General features: G+C 55.2%; 1 protein-coding gene across 3 annotated transcripts in view; it reads right to left on the bottom strand.

Annotated features, from left to right (window-relative positions):
- Nucleotides 1–24,063, bottom strand: part of KIAA1522 (KIAA1522 ortholog) — a 28,596-nt gene that overhangs the window by 2,334 nt on the left and 2,199 nt on the right. The window contains exons 1-6 of one of the 3 annotated variants that reach the window (XM_057704164.1): nt 15,715–15,894; nt 4,231–4,401; nt 4,088–4,143; nt 3,650–3,773; nt 2,962–3,078; nt 341–2,878 (exon numbers count right to left, since the gene is read on the bottom strand). In XM_057704164.1, coding sequence (XP_057560147.1) covers nt 341–2,878; nt 2,962–3,078; nt 3,650–3,773; nt 4,088–4,143; nt 4,231–4,401; nt 15,715–15,805 — 3,097 coding nt within the window. In that variant the 5' untranslated portion in view covers nt 15,806–15,894. Of the gene's footprint in view, nt 1–340; nt 2,879–2,961; nt 3,079–3,649; nt 3,774–4,087; nt 4,144–4,230; nt 4,402–6,349; nt 6,517–15,714; nt 15,895–24,063 lie in introns of those variants that run through there. The other 2 variants (XM_057704168.1, XM_057704159.1) reach the window with 2 other exon arrangements.

Below are 24,063 nucleotides of genomic sequence, written 5' to 3'. Positions count from 1 at the left end.
CGACAGCAGCACTGGGCTGGACATTTTACAAACGTTCCCTCTGCCACTATAATGTATCACTGCCTCACGCTTTGCAGTGAGGAACTTGAGGCTAGGATGGGTAGATAAAAATGGCAAAGTTGGAATTCAAACTCAGTAGGTCTGACTCCAAAGCCCCACATACCATGCTCCTTTGGTGTACCTCATCAGAGGTGACAGGTCACCCTTCCCAGGCACCCCGAGACCAGGAAAATCTTAAAGATCCAAGAGCAAATCTCTACTGGCAGGACTTCTGACACCTGTCTCCCATGACCAGTGATGGGACCCACACCCCACCCCCACCCCTCCCTGCCCACTGTACCTGTGCCGGGCAGGCCCAGCTTCTGCTCCTCCAGACCCACCAGCTGCAGGACACCTCCATTCTCTGCCAGCTCCTCCTTAGTCCTGTCCTCGGCATGGGGGAGCCCGTTGGTGGGAGGAGCAGTAAGGGGCTCAGCCCGAGGAACGCTGGGGGAGGGGGGGGGAGGGACTCCCCCCGAAGGCTTGCGGGCCACGGGCGGGGGAGCCTTAGGTGGCTTCTTTGAGGCCTGGGGTGGCCGTTGCTCTGAGATGCTCCGAAGTTCAGCTACCAGGTTCCGCTGGAGGTCAGCTTGGGTCTCAGGGGACACGGGCCGCTCCAGCTGCAGCTTCTTGGTGCCCTTGGAGAAGATGAAGCTAGCCGTAGAGGCAGGGGACCGCGGCTCTGCCTCAGGTGGTCCATTGGGCTGGGCACTCACAGGTCCCACGCTGGCAGCCAGGTTGGAGGCCTTGAGCCGAACAGCAGCATGGAGACCCGAGGAGGGGGCCGGCGCTGGGCTGGCCCGCCCCGACAGGGCCCTTCGCAGTGGCTTCTGGGGGGCCGACGGCCCCGACGCTGGATTTGAAGCCACTGTGGGAGCGCCTACAGAGCGCAGCCGAACCATCTGCAGGAGTGAGGGTGTGACCAGGGGTGCACCAGCATCCTCCCTGGGAAGGCCGCCACCCTTGCTGCAGCCCACGGGTTCCCTCCGAGGGACCTTGGCCTGAAGGCCTGTGAGGGAACCAGCAGCGGGTGGGGCTGATGGAGCTGGAGGGGGACCGGGGGCGCCACAGGGCTGGCTCTGGAAAGGGACAGCAGCTAAGGAGGGCTCCGGGGGCTGCGGAGGGTCTGCAGGCTCAGGGCCAGCCACAGAGAAAAAGGCCTCCTCGGGTGGAGGGAAGTCCGCCATGGACAGGTCCTGCTCCTCTGGTGCAGGAGGCGGGGGTGGGGGCCAGCTGGGATCTTGGAGGGGCTCCTCAGCAGTCTCTGGGGCAGACAGGGCGTCCTCAACCGTCTCCGGCTTCTTAGTGGGTGGGGGGGGGGGATGATAAGATGGGGGTGGGGACGGTGGGGGTGACTGGTCTTTGGCAGCAACAGGGGATGCCTGAGGTGGGGCTAGGGATGTCTGGGGAGCGGGTGGGGACGCGGGACTGGCAGCAGTGATAGAGATGGGCCCAGGGACCACGGCAGAGGCAGCTGGAGCAGAGGCAGCTTGGTTTGGGCTCTTGGGCTTAGAGGGAGGTGGGGAGAAGGGGGCGGGCACCTTGGGGTGAGGAGGTATGACAAACCTGTCACCCAGGGCAGTCGACATGTGTGGACCAGAGCGGTCTGAGGGTGCAGGATCAGAGGAGGAGGAACATAGGGACGTGAGGGAGGAGGAGACGGAGGCCCCAGGAGATCGAAGGGAAGTGACACGCTCTGGTTTAGGGGGTTGGGCCTTGCCTGGGGAAGCAGGAGCCCCTGCAAGACCCTTGGGAGGGAGGGTAGGGGTACCACTTTGGCTTGAGTATCCACTGGAGGGTGAGAGTGTCCGTTCTGGGGAGCGTGGGGGGCGCCGGGAGCCACCTGGAGACAAGCCAGGCACCCAGCTGCCTGCTGAGCTAGACGGACAGGGTGCTGCCCCCATCCCTTCCGAGCCGCCAGTGGTGGGCGGCCGGGGCAGCTGTGGCTGCTGCTTCCGCTCGGGCTTGGGAGGCAGCCCCAAGGGCCCATCAGGTGCCGCTGAGCTGCGCTGATGGAGTGAGTGGGTCCGGCGGGGAGGTGGCGGGGGCCGCTTCAGCTTACGTAGGGACACACTCCGGCCGGACAGCTGGCTACCACTCCGAATGCTGACAGTGTCCGAGGCCTCGGCAGTGCTGCCCCCGCTGGGAGAGCCCCTCCCGCTGCCGCCTTGGGGAGGGGGCGCCGCGTTACCATTGGCCACAGAGCCCTCTGGCCGGCCCTCAGAGCCACCCTTAGAGGAGAGGGTGGAGCCGTCAGACACAATGGTCTCAGAGGACTGAGAGTGGCTCCAGGTGTCGCTGGAGGAAGACGGGTGGCGGCTGCGGGGCCGCGGGCTGGAGACGGAGGAGAAGCGGCCCAGCGAGCGGACAGAGGCCGGGCTGGCTGAGAGCAGGCTGCAGCGGCTCAGGGTGCGCAGGCTGCAGCGGCCCAAGGCCACCACGTCCACTGTGGGCGGCAGCACCGCGTGCGGGATCAGCTTCGACAAGTAGGTGGCCTGGGGCGAGATGGACATGGCTGGGCTCAGGGGTTCTGGAGGCCCTGCCCCTCCGGTCAGTCCGGGCACCGCTAGGGACATGGGCCGGGTCAGTGGCAGGGGCCGGGCCCCCGTGGACCGGCCAACGAGCGTGTCATCCCGGTAGACGCGGTCGATGTGGCGCTGCAGCATGGCCTCTGCCTGGGCACCGGCTTCGGCCTCTGCCTCCAGCGCCTGCAGGGACACCCTGGCCCCTGGCCCTGAGCCCGGGCCCGCCGGACGGCCATCCACCGTGGGGATGCGTACAGCATCCCGTGGACCAGGAGGCCGCGGAGTACCTGGTGCCTCACGTTCATTCCGCAGGCCTGGAACGGACAGGGAGGCCGTGGGAGTCAGCAGAGGGCTTGGCCGGGGCTCCCCACCCACAGCCTCCTCATCAGGTGCTCACCGAGTTCCTTCTGGACGTGCTGCGGCAGTCCCAGCACCGTGCTCCGCCGCTCCCGCCGCCGCCGCCCTGACCTTCCAGATGCCTTGGGAAATGAGTCATGGGGTCTGAAGGTGGAGCCTGGGGGCCAGTCCAGGGGAGAGAAACTGTTAGAGCAGGTCTCGGGGCACATTCTGCAGAGCACAACTTTTATAGACTATTAAGGAGAGCTCTGTGAAAAAAGATTTCCACAGTCAAGTAGGCGTGGGCAAAGCTGGGTTAAATGAAGCTAGACGCTTTTCTGCAAGCCTTCTGGAAGGCTTCACTAGGTCAATAATAATTTCCACTTAGTGAACACTTATTATGTGTTAGCATAAACACTTGGCATTCATTCCAAGAAGGTAAGTATTCTTATCCTCCTTTTTATAGAACATCAAACAGAAGCACAGAGAGGTAAAGGGTTGGTCCAAGATCACACAGCTGTAAATAGCCACACGAGGTTCAAACCCATGTTTCTCAACTCGTAACCGTCCTGCTTTTCAGTTAATGTTCATCATGAACCTCCAAGAGGACACAGGGTACTAGGCTTCCTGAATTCACTGAATCAGAGAGTCTTGGGAAACACTAGGTCAGGAGGAAAAGGGAAAGCTACAGGGGCTGGGGGCCCATCACCCACTCCCCTGCCCAAAAACCCCGGCTGGTGAGCGGACACCTTTGCGCTGGATCATCTCAGAACGGATGGAGAGAGCGTCCTCTGCCGTAGAGCTCTCAGCCGTGTAGGACGTGGTCTGGCTGCAGAAGGAGATGCTATCATCATCCGGCCCGGTCCGGGAGGACTGTTGGGGGAAGAAGGATCAGGCCCTGGCCTCAGACCCAGGATCAGCCCAGAGGTGTGAGTGGAGCTTACCCTTGCCTCCTCAGGCTCTCCTTTGTAACTTCTGACTCAGATTCACCTCCCCCCCCCCGAACCTGCCCCAGCATCACTTAGCACTGAGCAGGCTAGTGCTACCCTGGACCAGCCCTCAGGAGGCATCCAGTCTAGCCCTTCATGATACAGAAAGGAAACAGATCCGGAAGGGTTCAAAGACATGCCACAGGTCAAGCAGGGAGGGAGAAATACAGTCAGGGCTGAGCTGGGGGCAGGGCTCACCTGGATGCTCTGGGTGTCTCCATGGTCCCAGGCACTCTTGCTCAGTTTCTGTTTTTCTGAAAGACACCAGAAAGGTTATCTTGAGCTAGGCCTCTAGACTTTGGGAGCTGAAACTAGCACTGGAGGGTGGAGGAGGATGCTACCTTGGTGCTGGAGGGAACGGAGCCCCTCCTGGGCCTGCGTGTGTAGCTCTTCCAGGTGAGGCGGTCGCCCACTGGGGAAGAAGACATTGTCCTGGTGTTCATCCACTACAGACCCAGGCCCCTGGCCGGGCCCTACACTTTGTCGTTTGTCACTCTCAGCCTTGGCAGAGCCTGGTGGGATGGAGGAGGAAGGAAAGTGAGGCCCAAAGGCATCTGGGCTCTGGGAATGCACAGGCTCTGCAACAAGGCCACCCACAGTCCCCAGAGTGCACAGGGCACCTGCACATACATGCAATGCCCACTTCCTCCAGTCTGTACTCACATCCCACAGGCCTGGGGTATACACTCAATACACAGCCCCCAAGTACACAAGCTATATCCAAGTGTACATATATCTGAGCACCCATACCACACAAAGGGCCCCATTTAAGGCAGCATACCCAGGGTACACATGCCCACCATATATGCACACAACACCCACAGGCTTCATTCAGTATGTATACAAACAAATAGCATCCAAGTATAACCACATCTGTGTACCCACAGCAGAGCACACCCAGCCGCCACATATACACATGACACCCACAGTCCCCATTCTGTATATACACAAACAGTACCCAAATACACACACAACTGTCACTCAGGGGCCCATGCAAGACACTTCAGTGTACACACAGCCCATAGCAAATACATTTCTCTTGTCTCCAGATCCTGAACTCCACTTTACAGGAAAATAAACCACCTTTTTGTACACCCTCTTGGCCCAGGTCCAAGAAAAAGACACAGGGGACACTAGGAAGGGGTGGGCACAAACAAAGGCCATAACCAGATTCCCAGGAAGTCCTGGGGTGTGCACTAAACCAAGGATATGGCCTCTTGGGTCCCCTACTCACCCATGTGGCTGTCCCTTAGTGGAAGGATAGGCAGGGGAGGGGGAAAGAGGGACGCCCGCCCCCCCAATCCCAGATGAGGCAGCTCCAGCTTCTTCTGGGGACAGTCCCAGGTATCCCCCTCTCCTGGAGGCCCAGGGCCCTGGGCAGAGGAGCCAGGGATCCATTACAAAGGATCTTGTTACAGGCCCCGCCCATGGAGGAGCTGGTCACCTAATCCTGGGAATAGGGGGCTGTGTCAGCACTTTGCAGCCCCAGCCCCCCTTTAAATGGAACCCACAACATAAGCAAAAGCTCTGGGAGGGTCACATGACCTTGGCAGCACCTTGTGGAGGGACAGGAACAAAACAAGCCCTTTAAAGGGCCACGCCCCAAGATTAGGGTCTTCAATTCAAACACCCGAATTGCCTCTTTCTTCTTCCTCAGGCCATTCTTCAACTGCCAAGCTCCTGCCCAGGGAATCCTCAGGAATCCCACAAGCTCAGAGCGAGGAGGTCTCTCAGTGATCCTGTCCCTAACCTCCTGATTTTACAAGTCCACAAACAGACTCAAAGAGGTAAGATCTTGTCTAAGAAGGTCACCCAGCAAATCGGAGTCAGACAGAGACAAGACTAAACTCCAGGTTCCCAGAGGGGACTCCTGAATCACACTCAAACTGGGGGTCCTCTGGCCCCCCAAAAAGTCTAATAAGCTCTGGCCCCCACATCTTAATCCAGGCCTGAAAGCCCAGTTCCTAGGAGAAGGAAGTGGGCATAAGCCCCTCCCCTCAACATTTCACCCCCGGGCCTCTAAACATTTCCCTGATATGCTCCCCAACTTTCACTTTCCTCTCTACCGTGCTCCCCCATCCTGTCCTCCCACACACACACACACTGAGCTGAGCTGGGAGTGGGTGCACTACGTCTTGGAACTGAGGTATGGAGATGTGCGCAGTAAAGCGTGAGTACCCCTGGAGGAAGGCAATCTTGCCCAAGGATTGCAGGCTTCAAGGTCAGAGACACCTAGAAGCCATCCTCCCAAACACAAGCAGAGATCAGACAAAGGCAGTGGGAAAGCAGCTGGACAAAGGTACCGCGGCAGACAGGGGAGTCTGGCCTCATTTCCTGCCCCCATCCCCCACCCCATTACCTGCCCAGCCATGATCCCCCATTCTACATAAGGGTCTGGCAAATGGGGGGGGTGTCGGGGAATCCCTCATTCCACACACGCCCCCCGCCACACCCACTCACCCTTCTTCTTAAAGAGCCCGAGGAGCGCCGGGAGGTGGCGGCCCAGGAACACCACCATGACTGCGGGGGCCACGCGGACCGTCCCCTACGCTGACCTCTCCAGAAGGCCGGGCGGTGCCCTCACCATAACGCAGAGCTCAGGGGATGAGTCTGCCCGCCCAGCTGCAGAGCGCCGGCTCCAGGCAGCGGCGGGGGAGGGGCTGCTCTCCAGGTCCTCCTCCCACCTTCACCACTGATCCCGCCCATCCGCCGACCCCGCCCCTCGAGTGCAGTGCAGGGGCATGAACTCTCCCAGACTCCGACAGGGAAACTGAGGCCTGGAGTCTCTGGGTGCTCGGCTCTTGTGGAGAGGATGACTGGGGGGGGGGGGGGGCCAAGATACTCAATTCCAAGGGCAGCCCACTACCCCTGTCCCCAAGTCCTTTTCTACACAGTCAGGAGCCAGAGCTAAGGCAAGGGCCCCAGCTGCCAGATGGTAGGTGGAAGAGCCACTAGACTAGACTTGGCATGGTGCCCACCCCCAAGTCCTCCTGGCTGGTGAGGGTGATTCCCTGGGGAAGGAGCTCACAGCATGAAGCAGCCAGGCAGAAGCCCAGGACCGCCTATGGGGATGGCAAGGCCACTGGCAGAGGTCCCTGGAGGAGTAGAAGCCAGCCCAGGACACAGTGCTGGGAAGCCAGGGAGATGCCCAGAGCGGAATCACAGTGGCTGGTGCTCACAACCCCTCATGTGCACGTTCAGCCCCAGACTTTCCAAAGGACTCTCCTCCCACTTTAGTGATGCGACATCAACAGCCAGAAGAGCACTGTGAACTCTCCAAGGCCACACAACAGAGGCAGGCCTTCAACACAGACCTCTCGCTCCTCCAGCCCAGGATTCTTCCCAGTGGCCTCACTCTGTGACTCAGTGACCCTCTTGGATCACCAGGCAGGGAGAACAGAATGAGCCATAGGTGAGGGCAGTGAAAGTGGGGGGCAGCCAGGGAGGTATCTGGAGGGACGTCAGATCCAGGTTCAAAACCAACTCCAGCACATACAAGTCATGCCCTCATATGGAAACAAGACTAATAACTCCTCTTTATAAGACTGTTGTAGCCATTCATTTAATCAGCAAATATTTATTTAACTAGTACTAGGCACCACAGCTAACGGAGAACTTTTATCTTGTTCACCAGTATATCCCTAACATCTGGCACATACTCTGAGTTCAATAAATATTTGAGAACACATGAATGAGGTAAAATAGCAAAATAATTTTAGATAGGGAGGGCTGAAAAGATGTGATAAGAAGTGGGTGCCTTTAGGGGGCATCAAGGAAAGGCTATTGGAACTGAGAACTAAAGAATGAGGAGAATACGGGGATATGTGTATAAAAACAGTTGATTGAACCTGGTGTACCCCCCCCCCAAAAATAAAATAAAATAAAATAAAATAAAATAAAATAAAATAAAATAAAATAAAATAAAATAAAAAAGAATGAGGAGGAGTCAACCAAGGCAAGTGCTGGACACAGAACCTTCTAGAAAGAGGCAACAGCAGGAACTTTCCTGGTGGTCCAGTGGCTAAGACTCCGAGCTCCCAATGCAGGGGGCCTGGATTCAATCCCTGGTCAGGGAACTAGATCCCACATGCCACAACTAAAGTTCATGTGTGCCACAACTAAGACCCGGCACAGCCAAATAAATAAATAAACTTTTACTTATTTATTTATTTATAAAGAAAAAGAGGCAAGAGCAAGCATAAAGGCCTTGAGGCAGGAGTGGTGGGGTGGTTTTCCCAGACCAGAGAGGAGGCCAGCCAGTGTGGCTGGAATATGGTGAACAAGGGAAAGAATGGCAGACGAGAAGAGGCAGGAGCCAGATCAGGTAGGGCCTCACAGGTCTTAGCAGAGTCTGGATTTTATTCAAAAACCCCAAGAGGTCAGTATTAAAGGTTAAGCTGAGTATTGACAGTGTTAAAAGAGATTCCCCCTGGCAACTCCAAAAGGAGTAGCTGAGGGACTTCCCTGGTGGTCCAGTGGTTAAGACTGTGCTCCCACTGCAGGAGTTCAATCCCTGGTCGGGGAACTAAGAGCCCGCATGCCATGCCACACGGTGCCGCCAAAAGGAAAAAAAAAAAAAAGAGTAGCTGAGACTGTGGAAGAGAAGGTCTGTGAACTATAAAGTTCTGTCCCCCGTCTCACAGCACCTTTCTCAGTGAGTCCCTAAGGATCTAAGAATTCACAGTGACTCCCATGCTGCAAGACCCTCCTAGTGGTCCTTCCCCATTTGCTGTGCCACTTCTCAGGGACCGCTCATGCAGACAGCTGAGCCTTTGCGCTCTAGAGAATGAAATTCTGTGGGGCTAGATAACATGTCCTCAGATCACTGAAATCTAAACAACACTCAAGAAGTAGGCACCTTTTTTTTTTTGGCTGCACTGTGTGGCTTGTGGGATCGCCAGGGAATTCCCAAGAAGCAGGCACTTTTATCTCCATTTTACGGGTGAGGAAATGGACGCCAGAGAGGGCAAGCATTATGTATAAAGCTGGTAAATGGCAGGACAGCATTCGCACTCAAGACCACTTGAATCCAAAAGCCACGTTCTGCCCACTGTGCCAGCTAAAACCTGATCTCCTCTCTGAAGGTCTGGATGACCCTATCATCCCCCCAAATTTGACGTTTCTTGACCACACCCTCCCCTCTTCCCTCCCCCTTAGGCCAGACCCATCCATCCCTCTTATTAGTTCCACTCAAACAGAAAAGAGCAGTAGATCAACACTTGTAGGGTGATTAATTCATGCCAGGCACCACGCCAGATGCTGGTGGAAGGCAGTCTCTGCCCTCACAGATCTGACAACAGTCCTTCCAGGCAGGTACTCAAAGATACTCTCCTGGTAAGTGACCTGTGAGGCTCACAGAGCCAGGTGACTTCCCAAGCTCTGGCTGGCTAGGAAACCGGAGCCTTCAACCATGCAGGACAAAGTCATGCCCCGCAGCAGAGAAACTAAGGGCTGAGCTCTGCTAAGTCAGGGGTGGGGGAGCATCATCTCATCAAGGTCCCAGGCCCATAGCTTGCAGTCAGGGTCACAGCTGCAAATTCCCCAGCCGGATCCAAGGCTCTCACACTTGATAACATCTGGTTCCCCCAGCAACACCCTTCCCTCCACCCTTCCCTCAACCCACCCACGGCTTGGCCAGAGCCTAAGGCCCCTCTGAGCCACCCCAGGCACAGGTCTACACACCTGTAGCTTGTTTGGGGAGAAGCTCAGCAACCTGAGTTTCGGGTGGAGAGCATGCACCTCACAAAGAAACTGAGGCTCACAGAGCGGAAGGACCCTGCCCACGGCCACGCTTGGAGTCCGTGTTCCAGGACCTTCAGCCCCGGCACAGTCCGGAGGTGCAGCCTGGGGCTGAGGCTCACCACGCAGCCTCCGCCTTCCCTACCTGCCGGGGGAGGCGGCTTCCCGGATCTGGGAAGACACCTTGCTCCCGGCCACGCCTCCCAAGACGCAGAGCACATGAGGAAGCACACCTGCAAGTTCTAGGGCTTAGATACAGACCACCAGCAGAGGTGTGTAGCCCGAACCTCCGAAAAGTCTCACTGGGGCCACCCCCACAGGCGGGCGACCACGTCCACAAAGCACACCCACGCCTGCCTCCCTAGTCCACGTCCTCCCCACACGCACACCACTGCACAGATTCACGCAGGGCCCTGCAGGGTGGCTAAGTGTACACGAGGGCAGGGGCATGTACCCACTGCTCTGGGGCCCTCCTGACCCTGGGGCAGGGAGGAACGGGGGCAGGAGCCACCGCGCCCGACCAAGGCCATGTGCACCTGTGCGCATGCGTACGCACTGTCTTGGCAACATCCTCCACCGGGTGAGGCCTCAACATGCCCCATTCCAGAGCAAGGGGCGGGGGGCCGCGGCGCCCACAGCAAGGCCGGCCTGACTCAGGGGAGAGGAATGAAGGGGGAGGGCACAGCTGCCCAGGTGGCCTCGCTCTGGAGCCAGGATTCAGGATTCAGGGTGTTTGGAGGCCCCTAAGTCTCAACTTCTCAGTGTTGTACCGGTGGGCAAACTAGTGCAAGAGGGGACCAGAGCCTTCCCATAGGAGCAGAATCCTGAGCATGCGTAGATATTCTACTCTTACAGGCAAGACAGAGGGAAGTGAGTTCTCTCTCTCCGCTGGAGGCGCTGCAGTTCTCAGAACACTTTCCCTTCTAGTGTCTCGCAGGATACGAACAAGAGACCTGAAAGGCAGGTGTGATTCCCTTCTTACAAATGAGCGCAAGGAGGCTGGAGGGAAAGTGACTTGCTCAGGGTCACCCAACCAGAAAGTGGCCGAGCCCAGACGGGTATCACTCCAAACGGCTTAGTGACCCTACGTATCAGGAAGTTAAGGGCTTGGGGTGGGGGGAGAGGGCCAGGAGCCTCAGTCTCTGCCCAAAGTGCGGCAGCGCTGCACCCCACTCTGCACAAGGGGTATCCCCCTCCTTCCTGTTCTCACTGCAAGCCCCACCTTAGCCAGGGCAGAGCTGACAGGCCGGTTCTAAGGTAAATATTGGGGGGCAGGGAGTGCCTGGGACAGGGAGGGGAGGCTCCCATCCCACAAGCGCCTGGGGGAACGGGCAGTAACACAGGGAGGAATTAGCTACCATAATATTAGTAAATGTCAGAATGAGTTTCCGGGTCAGTATATGCTGCTGACAATGACATAATCATCTCTTTCGGCCTGGGCGAGATTCTGACTTTCCAAAGCCCTTTCCTTTGTTCCTTCAAGGCATGATTATCCTCGTTTTATAGATGCCGGAGAGGCAGCCACCATGAAGCCTGGAGAGAAAAAGGCTGGAAGTCAGAAGGTCTGGATTCCCGGCCTTGGATAAATGAATCAGCCTCTCAGGGCCGCAGCCTCATCTGTAAAGTGGGACTAACAGCCACCTCCCAGAGTGCCTGGGGAAGTTAAAGCCACCCAACCAAGTGTAAACACAAAGTGCTGTGATCAGAGGGAGCCTCTGCCTCTCCAGGTGTGCGGGCCTTTTCACTTACGAAGATAATAATAAGCTAGCATTTCCTGAGTGCCAGTTGATTGAGACACACATGGTCTCACTAAATCCCCCTCACCATACAGAGGCACGCCCCTAGGGTTAGTGACTTGCCCAAGGTCACGCAGCTAATAGTGGCAGAGTCAAGATGTGAGCCCAGCTCAGACTCGCTGCTGTTCTTCCCATGCCACCAGAGGCCTCCTCTCCCATCCACTTCCGGAGCTCTCTTCAAATCTCAAGAGGAGTTAAGAACCATTATTAAGAGAAGGTTTGATGAGGGACACAACATCAGCTTCCCATCAGCTCCTCAGTGACCTAGCCCTATCCTGGCAGCCCTAACTCCCCCTGTTTGGGAGGAAAGGGAATTTGGAGCGCACACCAGATATGCCACTGCCCTGGGCGTCAGAGGTCCTAGGCCTGAGCTCTCATTGCCCCTCAACTGAAACATGATCCTGAACAAGGCACTGCCTTCTTCTGAGCCTCAGTTTCTTCATCTGTGAGGTGGGAGGGTTGGGGAGATGATCTCTAAAGAGCCCTTGGCATTTATGACTCTGCCCCTAGAAGGAGGGGAGTAGCCCCTCACTCTGGGTCAGGACCTGGGGCAGCAAGGGGATTCAGCTTATCTCAGATCCCTCAGACCACGGAGAGGGCTGGGCCAGCTCCTTATCTGGAAGCCCAGGGCTCCCACGAGCAATTTTAGACATACAGTTGGTCACAAGTCTCCCCAGCCCAGTAAAAGGGAGGAAACATAGGAAGAAAGGGGGCAGGGGAGGTAACAGGAGCAGGCCTTCTCCCAGCTGTGGCCGCTGGTGCTCTTGATCCACAGGCGGGGGAGTCTGACTTCACCAATGACTTAGTCCCTTCCCTCAATCTCCTCATCTGCAAAGTGGGAACAATAAACCCTACCAGCAGGAGAGCCATAAGTGTAAACCCGGCAGTATAATCCATGGGAACAGGAGGAGGGCAGAGCACTGGGAGTGCTCCTCGAGCTCCCAATTCACATCCTCCACCAATCCCCCATCCTTCCCAGGACCAAATGCCCAGATGGCCTGGGGCTGGGAGGGTTGAGGTGGATTCCTGAGAACCAAGGCCAAACAATCCCAGCAGGTTACAATGTCTTTCCAGCAGTGAAGCGGCCTCTCCCTATTCACTCTTACCCTTCTCTGGTCCAAGGGCATTTGTAACATAGGACCAAAAGCTTCCTTGAAACTCAGTTTCCCCTCCCACTGCCCACTCCCTCTCTGAGCTCTTGAGGGCTGCAATGCTTAGTCCTCAACCCCTGCCCTTCCTCCACAGTGCTTCCTCCACTTGTGCTCAGTAGGGACCCCCTGGACCTCAGGCTTTCTTCACCCAGAGGACATGCAGGCCCCTCCACCATAAAAGGGTATCCATGTATACGTAAAATAACTAAGAGCACAGGCTTTGGAATGTGACAGGCTTGGGTCTGAATCCCCGTTCAGCAACCTCCTTGCTGAGTAGCCTTAGACGAGTGACTTAACTTCTCTTAGCTCCAGCTTTCTCATCTGTCAAATGGGGAGAATAGCTTCTAGCTTGTAAGACTGTTGAAGGACAAATGAATTCATCAATGTAAAGAGTTTAGCATAGGGTTTATCTCTGCTACCATCCCCCAGCTAAGCAGCCTCACGCATAGAGCCTTCACAGCTCTCGGGCCTGTACACTCAACATCTGATTAACCCCAGGTCCTATCACTTCTGCCACCTCCTCCACAGTGTCTCTGCAGCTGCCACTCCTCTCCACTCCCATGGCCCTCACCCCATCCCCAGCCCTCACTTCATCAACCTCTGCCCTGGATTACTGCAACAGTCTCCAGACTGTCCTATGAGCTTCCACTCTTACCACCCCACCCCCAACCTGTCCTGCCCGCACCTGCCATCTTCCTTAACACACCACTTTCGCAGGCTCCTCCCTTGCTCAGACACCTTCACTGGCTCCCTATGGCCTGTAGACTCCAGCCCTCTCTGCTTGCCTTGCATTCTTTCCCCCATCGTTTCACAGACTAATCAAATGAGTAAGTACTCAAGCCCCAGTCCCATACCTGGGCCTGTGTCAGCAGAGGCTGAGGCCAGGGAAGCTTTAGAATCCTCAGCACAAGTAAAAACAAAGAGATTGAAGTTTACATTCACTTTTTCTCCTCTCAGGCACAGGAAGAAGCCTCAATTACTTTTCTTTCCAACCTCCGTACTCAGTCTCAAGTCCATGCCTTTCCTCACGACCAAGTCCCTGAGCTGAAAGGCATCCCTGGCCAGCTTCTCTCATCTAATCAATTCAGGTTTAATTCCAACCTTACAGTTACTTCTTTAATACCAGCTCCCCAATTTTCTAAAACTGACTCCAACCCTAAAGCCTTTTAATATATAACCTAGAAGCCCCCACACTTACTTCTATGTTGCCTTGACATTGCTTTCTGGGTTTTTAGGAACACCTTTAAATCCTGGTTGACCCTTAAGTTGCAGCAGGAACTGGAAGAGCACAAGGGCTGTTAGAAGCCCCAGGCCTCTTCCGTAAGGGCTGGTGGGCAGAAGATTGTAAACACAGCCCTCTTAATCTCTCTCTCCCCCATCACAAATGGTCACAAGTCTGGACCCACAGTTGGTTCTCAGGAAACCACCAGATTAGAGTGGCCATATGAGGGCAGATGAAGATCCCCAGCCCCAGCCCCAGCCCCACCCCCTCAGTGCAGATTCCAAGAGGAGAGACAGGTGGGCACAGCCCAGATTTCAGGATTACTGGGACAAGGAGACTACTGGAAGGTCCAGGAGTCTCTCATCAACCAAGCTTCTAAGGAAGCTCACAGACCTGACCAGAATTTAATCAACCCTTTTCCTAATTTTCATGATTATTCTTCAAACCACTGCAGGCAATGACCTTGGACAAGCCCACCTTCTCTCTCAATCTCTTTCATCACAAAGCAGCCAGCCAGAACTGTAAGGGTCCCAAAAAGTCACCTAAGCTAAGCCGCCCTAATTTAACAGACAGGCCTCCCTCTAGGAGCCAGGGAGGTCCAGAGAAGTGAAAGCAACCTGCTCAAGGTCACAAAGCCCATACCAGAGCCACACTGAAAACCCAGACCCCCTAATTCCCAGCCTAGGCCCTTTCTGTCACCCCCTGCATGGAGGGATGAGATCATTAGGCTCAGTTCAGAACCTCTAGGAATGTGGGCCACCCTGGGAAGTCATGGGTGGATTCTCCCACCACAGCAAGGGAAGCCCCGAAGCCACCTTCTCTGGGATTCTCTCATTCCCAAAAACCAGCAGATACCTGACTCTGTTGGAGTCCTCTTATCTTGTGGGGTGGGGGTGAATCACCACCCTGACCCTACCCCATGTCTGGATTCACCAGGTGAAGGAACTAGGCACTCTCGACAGCCCCTCCTCCAACACCCCTTGGAACCCGGGGATACCCAGAACCGCCACACCCGCTGGGGGAAACCAGGAATCCCCGCTCCCAGCCTTGGGGATTGTAGGCCTTCCCAACTCTGCCCCCTCCCCCCCACTTGGAGGATGGAATGTGACCCGCGGAGGGATCCCGCAGCACGCCGGGAAGGGCTGCGTTCCAGCTCGGTGGTTGCACTGAAAGGGGGAGATGCGGCAGCGACTATGGGGACCGCGGGGGGGGGGGGGAGGGGGACAGAGAGAGGCAGCGGCGGTGCGGATGGGGGTGGGGAGGGAGCCCAGAGAACCAGTCCGACTCCCGATCACGCCAGATGGAGGCGGCCCGAGTCTCCAGCCCCTGGTTTCCTGCTTCTCCCCTCCACCTTTGTCTCCCCTCCCTCCTGCAAACTTTCAGCCTGTGGGGGCTAAAGCCTGGGGAACAAATGTGCGTGCGTGAGTGTGTATGTATAAGTGCTTTAGGGTCTGGCTGGTTGTGCAGTTTTGAAGCTGTGTGTACATATGTGTGCCTAAGACGCTGGGCAGCTGTACCTACATGAATGATTGTGTCTGAATCGGCGCCTGTGGTCGTGTTCGTGTGGCTGTGTAAACCGTATACATAGGTATACGTACCTGTGTCTCAGGATCTGTGCGTCCCACAGCGATGGTGTGGGTGTAAATATGTATGTGATTTTGTGTCTCCATGTCCATACATCTGAGTGGGTGTTGTGTATGTGCCTGTGTAAATTGTGAACATGTACGTGTGCCCGACCGGCCGCGGGTATCCGTGCGTACATGTCTGTCTGCATGTGAGGGGTGGGGTCTGTGCGGGGGACTCCCGGCCCCCCAAACTCACACCCAACAAGCCCCAGGAGGGGGCAGCAGCGGCGGCGGCGGCTGCGGCAGGGAGACCCTCCTCCCCGCCTGCCCCGCCCCCACCCCCAGCCCCTACCTGCCGGCCGCTTCGCCGACCGCCCGAACCGCCAGAAGCTGCGGGCCCGGGGGCCGCTGGGGGCCTTCCTCTTGTGGTGTGAGTTGCCCATGGTGGGCGCGGGAGCCGGCGCGGGAACCCTAGCGCGGCCCAACCAGCCCGGCCGCCGGGCCCGCAGCCACAGGAGGGAGGCAGAGAGAAGCGCGGGCGGCCACCGCAGGCGCCCCCAGCCCCAGCACGGCCACGCCCCCGGGCTCTGCGGCCAATGGCCGGGGCGAGGGCGGGGCCGGCAGAGGGGCGGGGCCTGGTGCACGTCCCGTAGGCTCCACCCCTCCTAGGACCTGGGAGACCTGCTGAGCCGCCCCGCCCAGTGCTCTGGGAAAGACCGGGCCTGTCCAGGTGGGACCAACGGATCGCTCGCTCTCCCAGGCCAGCAGCTGCCTCTGAGGACTGCAGTGGAACCAAGAGAACTCGGGGCCGGGCCTCCAGACAGGCGGGGTCCCGAGCCTTGCTGCTGCTAGGGCCCACCAACCACCACCCCGTAAGTGTCACGTGTCTGTGTAGCTCCTGTCTCTGCTTGTTTGTACAAATACATCTTTCTGACTGTATCTCTATAGTAATGGTGTCCAAAATAATAATAGAGCCCTTTTATATAGCGCTTACTGTGTTCCAGGCACTGTGATAACTGCTTTCATGCATTACTTCATTTCATCCACAAAACATTCTGTAAGGTAGGTACTTTTGTCATCTCCATTTTACAGATGGGAAAATTGAGGTTCCATGAAGTCAACTGATTAGCCCAAAGTCAAACAGCATTAAGTTACAGAGCCAGTATCAAACCCAGGCTGAGTGCAGTACCCACTGCTCCAGGCTACCTGCCCCTCCACTTTATCTGTGCCTCTCCATGACCTTAAAAGAGGACACATAATTGGGCATTTGTAGTTGTGTTCTTGAATGTGTCTGTGTAGTTGTATATCTGTGACGCTGAACATGTGGGTTCCTCTCTGTGTAATTATCTGTGTGTAGCTGCGTGCCCGTATCCATATAATTGAGTCTGTTTACATAGGTTTGGATGTGTGCTTCTGTGTATCTGCCTATGTAATTGTGACTCTCTCTCTCAAGCTGGCTATCACTGATTTTTGTGTATTTGAGTGTGTAACAGTCTGCTTGTGTGCATGTAAGTGAAAATGTTTGTCTGTAAGACTGTGTAATTGCATGTGCTTTTGTGTATCAGTATGACTGTGCAATTGCCTGTTGATACACCCATATCTACATGGGGGGTGGGGCTATGTGTAAGTAATGGAGCATATAGGTAAACATACATGAAACCACACATGTCTGTGTGCATCTAACCCTAACCTTCTCTCATCTCCCCTTATACAAGTCTTTATTTTTCAAAGCCCAGGCCAAGTTTCACCTCTTCTGAAAGCCTTCCAGGTTACCTGGGGCCCCACCTCTTATGTTCTCACAAGTGCCCTGTGTCCAGGGACCTGCCCAGGGCCCCACGTACGGGGCAAAGACTCTTCTTTATGATCACTCTGCCATCTCTCCAACCAGGGGCAGCATGGTATAGACAGAGAGAGAGCACTGGGCTGGGAGTCCACAGCCCTCAGTTCTAATCCCCTTATGGCTCATCCTTTCTGCCACCAGGGGAAGCCCATCCACTACACCACACTGCCTCTTATGCCCAGTGGCTCCAAGACACCCTGTTCCCTCCCTGCAAAGTGGGAGAGTTAAAGCTGATCCACACCCTCTGTGAGGCCCATCTCTTGCTGAGACTGAGGTTGACAACAATGCATTCCCTGAGGGGCTGGTATTTTATTCATCCACCCAGAAAATACTTATTGAGCGTACAATGTATACCATGCTGTGTGCACTAGGCTCCCTGCCTTGCACAGAGAAGAGGGTCCTAGTGGCAGAGCTGGGTGAGACCTCAGAGATCTGCTGGCCCAATTCCCTTACTTTACAGGTGGGACAGCTGAGGCCCATAAAGGTGAAAGGTGGGATGGGGGAGCAGAGAGAACACTCAAGGGTAAAGTTCAGATCCCTTGGCATGAATTGAGTGAGGACAGGCACACAAAGAGCTTAGAAGGATGTCTGGAGTGTAGCAGGTGCCTTGGCCTTCACAGGAGACCTTGCAGGAGCCACCTTCCCCCGCCCCCACACCAGTTCAGCCTCATCTCTGACCACACCCCTCTCACTCTCAGAGCTCCAGCCACACAGAACTGCTTGCTGCTCCCCAGTGCACACCTCCAGGCCTCACACGTGCTCCTTCCTCGTCCACCTCCGCCTGTCCTCAAGGCCCTGCTAGACAGTGTACTCCTCTATGTCTTCCTTGCCCCCCCCTCCACCCCCAGTCCAGTTCTCGGGGCTCCCACAGGCATTAATGCTGTCCTCTGATACAGTACTGATCAGACCTCAGGGCTCGCCGGCACCCTGTGTAACAGCATCCCAGCACTTGTCTCGAGGCAATGGTTTGCTTTGGTATCTCCCTTTCCAACCAGAAAACAAGTTCCCCAAGGACAGTGATCCTCTCACTCCTCCTAGCAGCCCCAGGCTCAGCACAGTGTCTGGCACACAGTAGGTGTGCCCTACATGTTGAACAGAAACTGGCAGAGGGGATGATGATGGCACCTTGAGTACTGATGGAGGTGAAGAGGCACAGGCAGGAGAGTCCAAGGCACTCTCCCAGTCTTACATGCTTTCACTACAAAGGCTGTGCTTGCTCTTGGATCCAGGAGGAAGAGTACTGCCGACGAGCCAAGTGCATGGGAGAACATGGGGTAGAACTGGTGCGAAGATGGGGACTTCCCTGGTGGCGCAGTGGTTAAGAATCCGCCTGCCAATGCAGGGGACACAGGTTCGATCCCTGGGCTGGGAAGATCCCACATGCCGTGGAGCAACTGAGCCCAGGTGCCACAACTACTGAGCCTGTGCTCTAGAGCCTGAGAGCCACAACTACTGAAGCCCACGTGCCACAACTACTGAAGGCCACATGCCTAGAGCCTGTGCTCCGCAACAAGAGAAGCCACCTCACTGAGAAGCCCAAGCACCACCACAAAGAGTAGCCCCTGCTCACCGCAACTAGAGAAAGCCTGTGCACAGCAACAGACCCAACACAGCCAATCAATCAATAAATAAATTTATTAAAAAAAAAAAAAAGTAGGTGGTGTGGTAGGCGTATGGACCAGAACTCCTGGAACCACAAGAAAGGGCTTGAGTGTGTTGTGACAATCCTGGAGGAGAGCAGTAAAGGCCTCGCCTGGCTAGGGGCTTGGAGGAGAGAGTGTCCTTAAGCAGGCAGGTGGTCCTACTTAGAACAAACCCCACCACCATCCTCCTAGGAAGCAGGGACTTCACCAGAAGATTCAGGGTTTACACCCTTGGCAGGCTGAGCTGTCTCCGTCCCCCCCGCCAGGCCAGCACAGAGAACCCTACCGAGTGCAGCTGGCAGCCTTTGATGAGCCGGCCCCCCGGACAGTGGAACACTAGAGCACAGAGTCCTGGGGAGTACAGTGATGGAGGAGGTGGACAAGGAGTTCAACCTTCCTGACCAAGGAAGTGGCTTCCACCCACTTCCTCCCCCAGGTCAGCCACGGGGCTGGAGGTGGCCATGGTTTCTGCAGACGGAAGGCAGAGGTGTGTACACCTGCTCTCCCCACCCCACCACATTCACCGCGGCCTAAACAATATACAAAGCCTCCTCTCATCAGTTTTCTTCAGCATGTGACAGGCCAGGAGCAGCTGAGACAGCTTTGAGGGTTTGGGAAGAGGGGAATTTCCAAGGGGCAGGTTGGGGAGGGGAGGCTCTCCCCCTGCCCTCTGCAGACAACAGATTAGAGATTTTTCTGGCCACAGGGTGTAGCTGCCCTGGAGCAGCAGACCTCGCTGGCAGCCCTGCTTCAGGGGCAGGAAAGGGAGAGAGTGGTGGGGGCAGGGCCCCCCAGCCTGCGGGGGATTTCCAGGAGAACTTGGGCCCCGTGCCATGGGTGGGGATTCAGGGCCTCCGTGAGGAGGGAGAGGCAGAGACAGCTGGAACGGGCCCCTGAAGGTGTCAGAGGTAAGGGAGGGGATGAATGAGGCCTTCTTGGCCTCAGCTTGCTGCTCCCCTCATCCCACCCCTGGTAGAGGCCCCTTTCTGGGATGGGATTTTCCACTTGAAGTCAGAACAAAGGAGTGGGGAAGCTGAGGTCAGCCTGGCAGGTGTGGGCTCCTGTTCTGCCTCCAACACTGGCGGGCTGCATGACCTTGAGCAAGTCACTTCCTCCTCTGGGCCTCCGCTGCCCATCTGTATGTGCCGTGAGGGCTCTCTGTGACATCTCAGGCCATCAGCTCTGAGCACCTAGGATCTGGTGATGCCCGTGCTCTGGGGGCCCATATCAGATCACCCACCTATCACCCAAAGCCACTTAGTGCCAGGCCCTTGCTGGGCAGGGCAGAGGGAAAAGCCAGTCAGCCCAGCTCCTGCCCTCAGGGTGTTCAGAACAGTGAGGCAGGGTGATGCCTGTGCCCACTGGTGCCAACCCCCAGCAGGAGCCTTGCCTGATTGCAGCTCTGCAAATCCCTCAACCCCAGCTTCCCCTCCCTCTTCCATTTTAGCTCCTGTCACATCCTGGGGAAGCCGTCTTTGATCTCCCCCTGGGATCACTCTGCTTCCTCATTAGTCATACTTCTTGACCCTTAATTACTTGTTCAGTGTCCCTACTCCCCTCAAATTGTGAGGTTCATGAGGACTGGGACCTTATCTTTCATTCATCCCCAGGACAGAGTCTGGCACATAGTAGGTACTTATTACCTAATATTAAATACTTAATAAGTATTTGTGAAATAAATTAGTGAGATACCCTCTCCCATCTGGACCCAAGGCAGACAATGCTCATCCCTTCCGAGGGGCTTGCAGGAGGTGGACCCAGACTCCTCTATAGAAGCCACTCCCCCACTGATGTATCCCATACCAGAGGGAGCCCTGTCCATATCACATCAGTCCAGGCCCCAGGCTAAGGACACTGAGATGCCCCTCCCCAAGAAGATGACCAGAAGAGCATATCCTGTCCAACTCCAAATCTCTTGAGCACCCTGCTCTAGAGTCTGGGGGCAGTCATTTCCCCAGGAGTACCACAGAGAGGATGACACTGGACCAGGCCTTGAGGATGAACAGAAGTACTGGATAGAAAAGGGAAGGGAAATACATACTAGGTGCGGAACAGCACATGCAATGACACAGAATGTGGAAATACACGGAGTGTTTTATTGAAAGGCAAACAGATACCACCCAGACCTCAGAGAGGCAAAGTGACCACTAACCACAGTGCCTTTGGGTCCTCACTTTGCTTTAGAGTTACACGGGCCCCTTCCTCAGCAGGGAGAGGGATTCGCACTGCATTCTCCTCACCTGCCTTCCTATGACATCCAGGCCACTGGGTCCCGATGTCGTGTCCACCCGACTGGCCAAAGGTAGGCTCTCCTTCCCTGAACATAGCTTCCACCCCCAGGCCCCCTTCCAGCTTGCTCCTCCAGCCCATTCTCAAACCCACAGAATTCTAGAATGAGAAGGGGCCACTAATGGTGAAAGGCCATTAAACCCCATCTTTATTAACACAGAGAGTGTCTGGCCAAGGATGGGGCAGGACTTGGCAAAGCAAAACTCAAACTCAGGAGTCTCTCCATAACCCCACGCCAAGCCCAGTGCTCCCTGAGTATGAGTCCAATGTTCATGGGGTTAAATCTGCTGCACCTGGCAGGGCAGCTCCTAAATTCTCACTGTCAGTATCGGAGCCGTTCCCACCCCCACCCCCCAGCCACTGCCCACTGCCTGAGAGAAACCTTCAGGAGGGCTATATACTCTTTTCCCCAAAGTTGGTCCTAAGCTCTGGTCCCCTCCAGAGTCAGAAACACATCCAACCTCATATTATCTTGTTTGGAGAGTGTGGCCTCTGGAGGCAGACTGAGTGGCTCCGTCATTGCCATGCTGTGTTCATCACTTACATGCAAGTGAGAACCTTGCCTGTCTTGTCCCAAGTATTTGCATAACTCTGACCAGTACCTGACACTATATTGTAAGGAATATGTCTTTTTCAAATGAATGAAGCTGAATGACCTTGACCAACTTACTTTCACCTTCTGGGCCTATTTTCTCACCTATAAATGGTAATAACTGACCACCTCCCAGGTTGTCGAGGACAACGAGGGAAAACATTCATGAAGGGACTTCCCTGGTGGCGCAGTGGTTAAGAATCTGCCTGCCAATGCAGGGGACATGGATTCGATCCCTGATCCGGGAAGATCCCACATGCCGCGGAGCAACTAAGCCCACTTGCCACAACTACTGAAGCCCATGTGCCTAGAGCCCGTGCTCCGCAACAAGAGAAGCCACCTCAATGAGAAGCCTGCACACCACATCACCGCAACTAGAGAAAGCCCACGTGCAGCAACAAAGACCTAACACAGCCAAAAATAAATATAAAATTAAAAAAAAAATTTGTTTTTAAAAGAAAACCATCGTGAAAATGCCTGGCCAGGTCTGGCACATCACAGCACTTATGTTCCCGTTCAAATTAGCCAGCACCCTGCCCTCCTTCCAAACTCTGCTCACCTCCTCCAGGAAGCCTCCCCTGATTATCTGCCAGCCTCCAGTCCTGGCATCTGTCCCAGAAACACTTCCTCCCCACATACTTGTCTAGAGTCCAGGTGATATTTCTGAAAAATACGGATTCCTGCCCTTTTTTTTTTTTTTTTTAACTTTTTCTGTGCCTGAGTCCTCCGCTGGCGAAGATAAGACTCCACCTTCTGTGGCTGCCCCCTCAGTCATCATCACCATCATCATGGGTATCTGAGGTGTAACCAATGAGCTGTCTCCTAAACATGAATCAGGATGAACCTAGCTAATGCCCCAGTGCTCAGCATCACAACAGCAGCAACCTGCTGCCGTCTGGACCATGCTCCACAGGTCACAATGCACTTGCAGGTCTGTTATCTAATTGGATCCTTGAAACACCCCTGTAAAGCCAGGATTTGTTCTCTCTGTTTTATAGATGAGGAAACTGAGGCTTGGATGGATTAATAACCTGCCGGTGTCACATGGCCCAAGAGGGGCAGACTAGGGCCAAGGACAGAGTTGTCCTGTCAGCCTAAGAGCCCATTCTTTCCAAACTGGGTCCTTACAACTCAGGTGAATAAACTCACAAACACAGTTACAGCAACCCCTTAATATTTCTATGGTGACTTCACGTTCATATAATTTTCACATCCTCTTTTGCGAGAATCCTGGAGAGACAGAAAGCTCAGAGACCCACCAAGGATATGTCCAGCCGGAAGGTTACCCCAGTGAGAAGGTCCCCTCTCTTCCAGAGACAGTAATGGAAACTGAGGCCACAGAGAAGTTACTTGCCCAGTGTCACAGGGCTTACTAACCGCTGGGCCAGGATGTGAACTCTCAGTAATCTGTCTCACTCTGATACTCTTCCTACTTTATGAAGTTCCCTCACTTTTCTCTGGGCCTCTTCCCATCTGTAGAATGGGTTGCATGAGAAGATCTTTAAGCCTTATCCCCTGGTCTATGTCCTTGGGAGAATCATGAAAGCAGGACCAGTTTTGGAGTCACATGATTTGAGTTCAAATCCCAGGTGGGTAAATCAATCACTCACTGTCCCTGAGCCTCAGTTTTTTCATCTGCAAATCGGCATAAATGAGATAATGGATACGGGGCTTCTGGCACATTCAGAATAATAAATAAATGTCAGACTTCCTCTCTTTCCTTTCCAAGTCTGTGTAGGCAGTGAGGGGAGCAGGGGAGTCCTAGAAAACAGAGGCTCAAAATCTATCCCAAGCTCAGTTTTCCCATTTATAGCAGGGGCTTCAGATTAAGGAAGCCAAAACATGCATCTGTGGATCTTTGGTTCAGCAACTGGGAGGGGGGAGATAATGACCTCCCCAGCAAAGGCCTCTGACCTCCCTGGAATTTTCTGTGTGTGCCTCCTCCCCATCTCCCCCAATCTTCATTCTAAACATTTTCCCCAGAAAGAGTTAAGTCTTCTTTGGGCTTCCCCTTCCTGACCAGCAGTGCCAGTGAAGATTAGAGAGATCAGATTTATTTCTCTTAATAAACAGAAAAGAAGTTTGGCCAGGCAGGTGACAAGGAAACAATTGGAATAATAGGGGGTTGGAGCAAAAGGGAACAGGACTTCCTCCAGACATATCTGGGGCCACCTCCAGACCTGAGGAAACAACAGCCAGGGGCAGGGAGGTGTTGCCCATGCACGTGGGCCCAAATCAGGTCGACCTGCTGCCCAGAAAGCCCAGGGCTACCCAATACCAAGCACAAGGCAGGGGGAGGCCAGACACTGACCCAGTGACCCTTAACCCAGGCTGTCG

This window comes from Hippopotamus amphibius, chromosome 1 (assembly GCF_030028045.1).
Source record: "Hippopotamus amphibius kiboko isolate mHipAmp2 chromosome 1, mHipAmp2.hap2, whole genome shotgun sequence".
Classification (NCBI taxonomy): Eukaryota; Metazoa; Chordata; class Mammalia; order Artiodactyla; family Hippopotamidae; genus Hippopotamus; species Hippopotamus amphibius.
The sequence above is the reverse complement of the archived record's forward strand: the minus strand, read 5'-3'. Positions and strand labels throughout refer to the sequence as shown.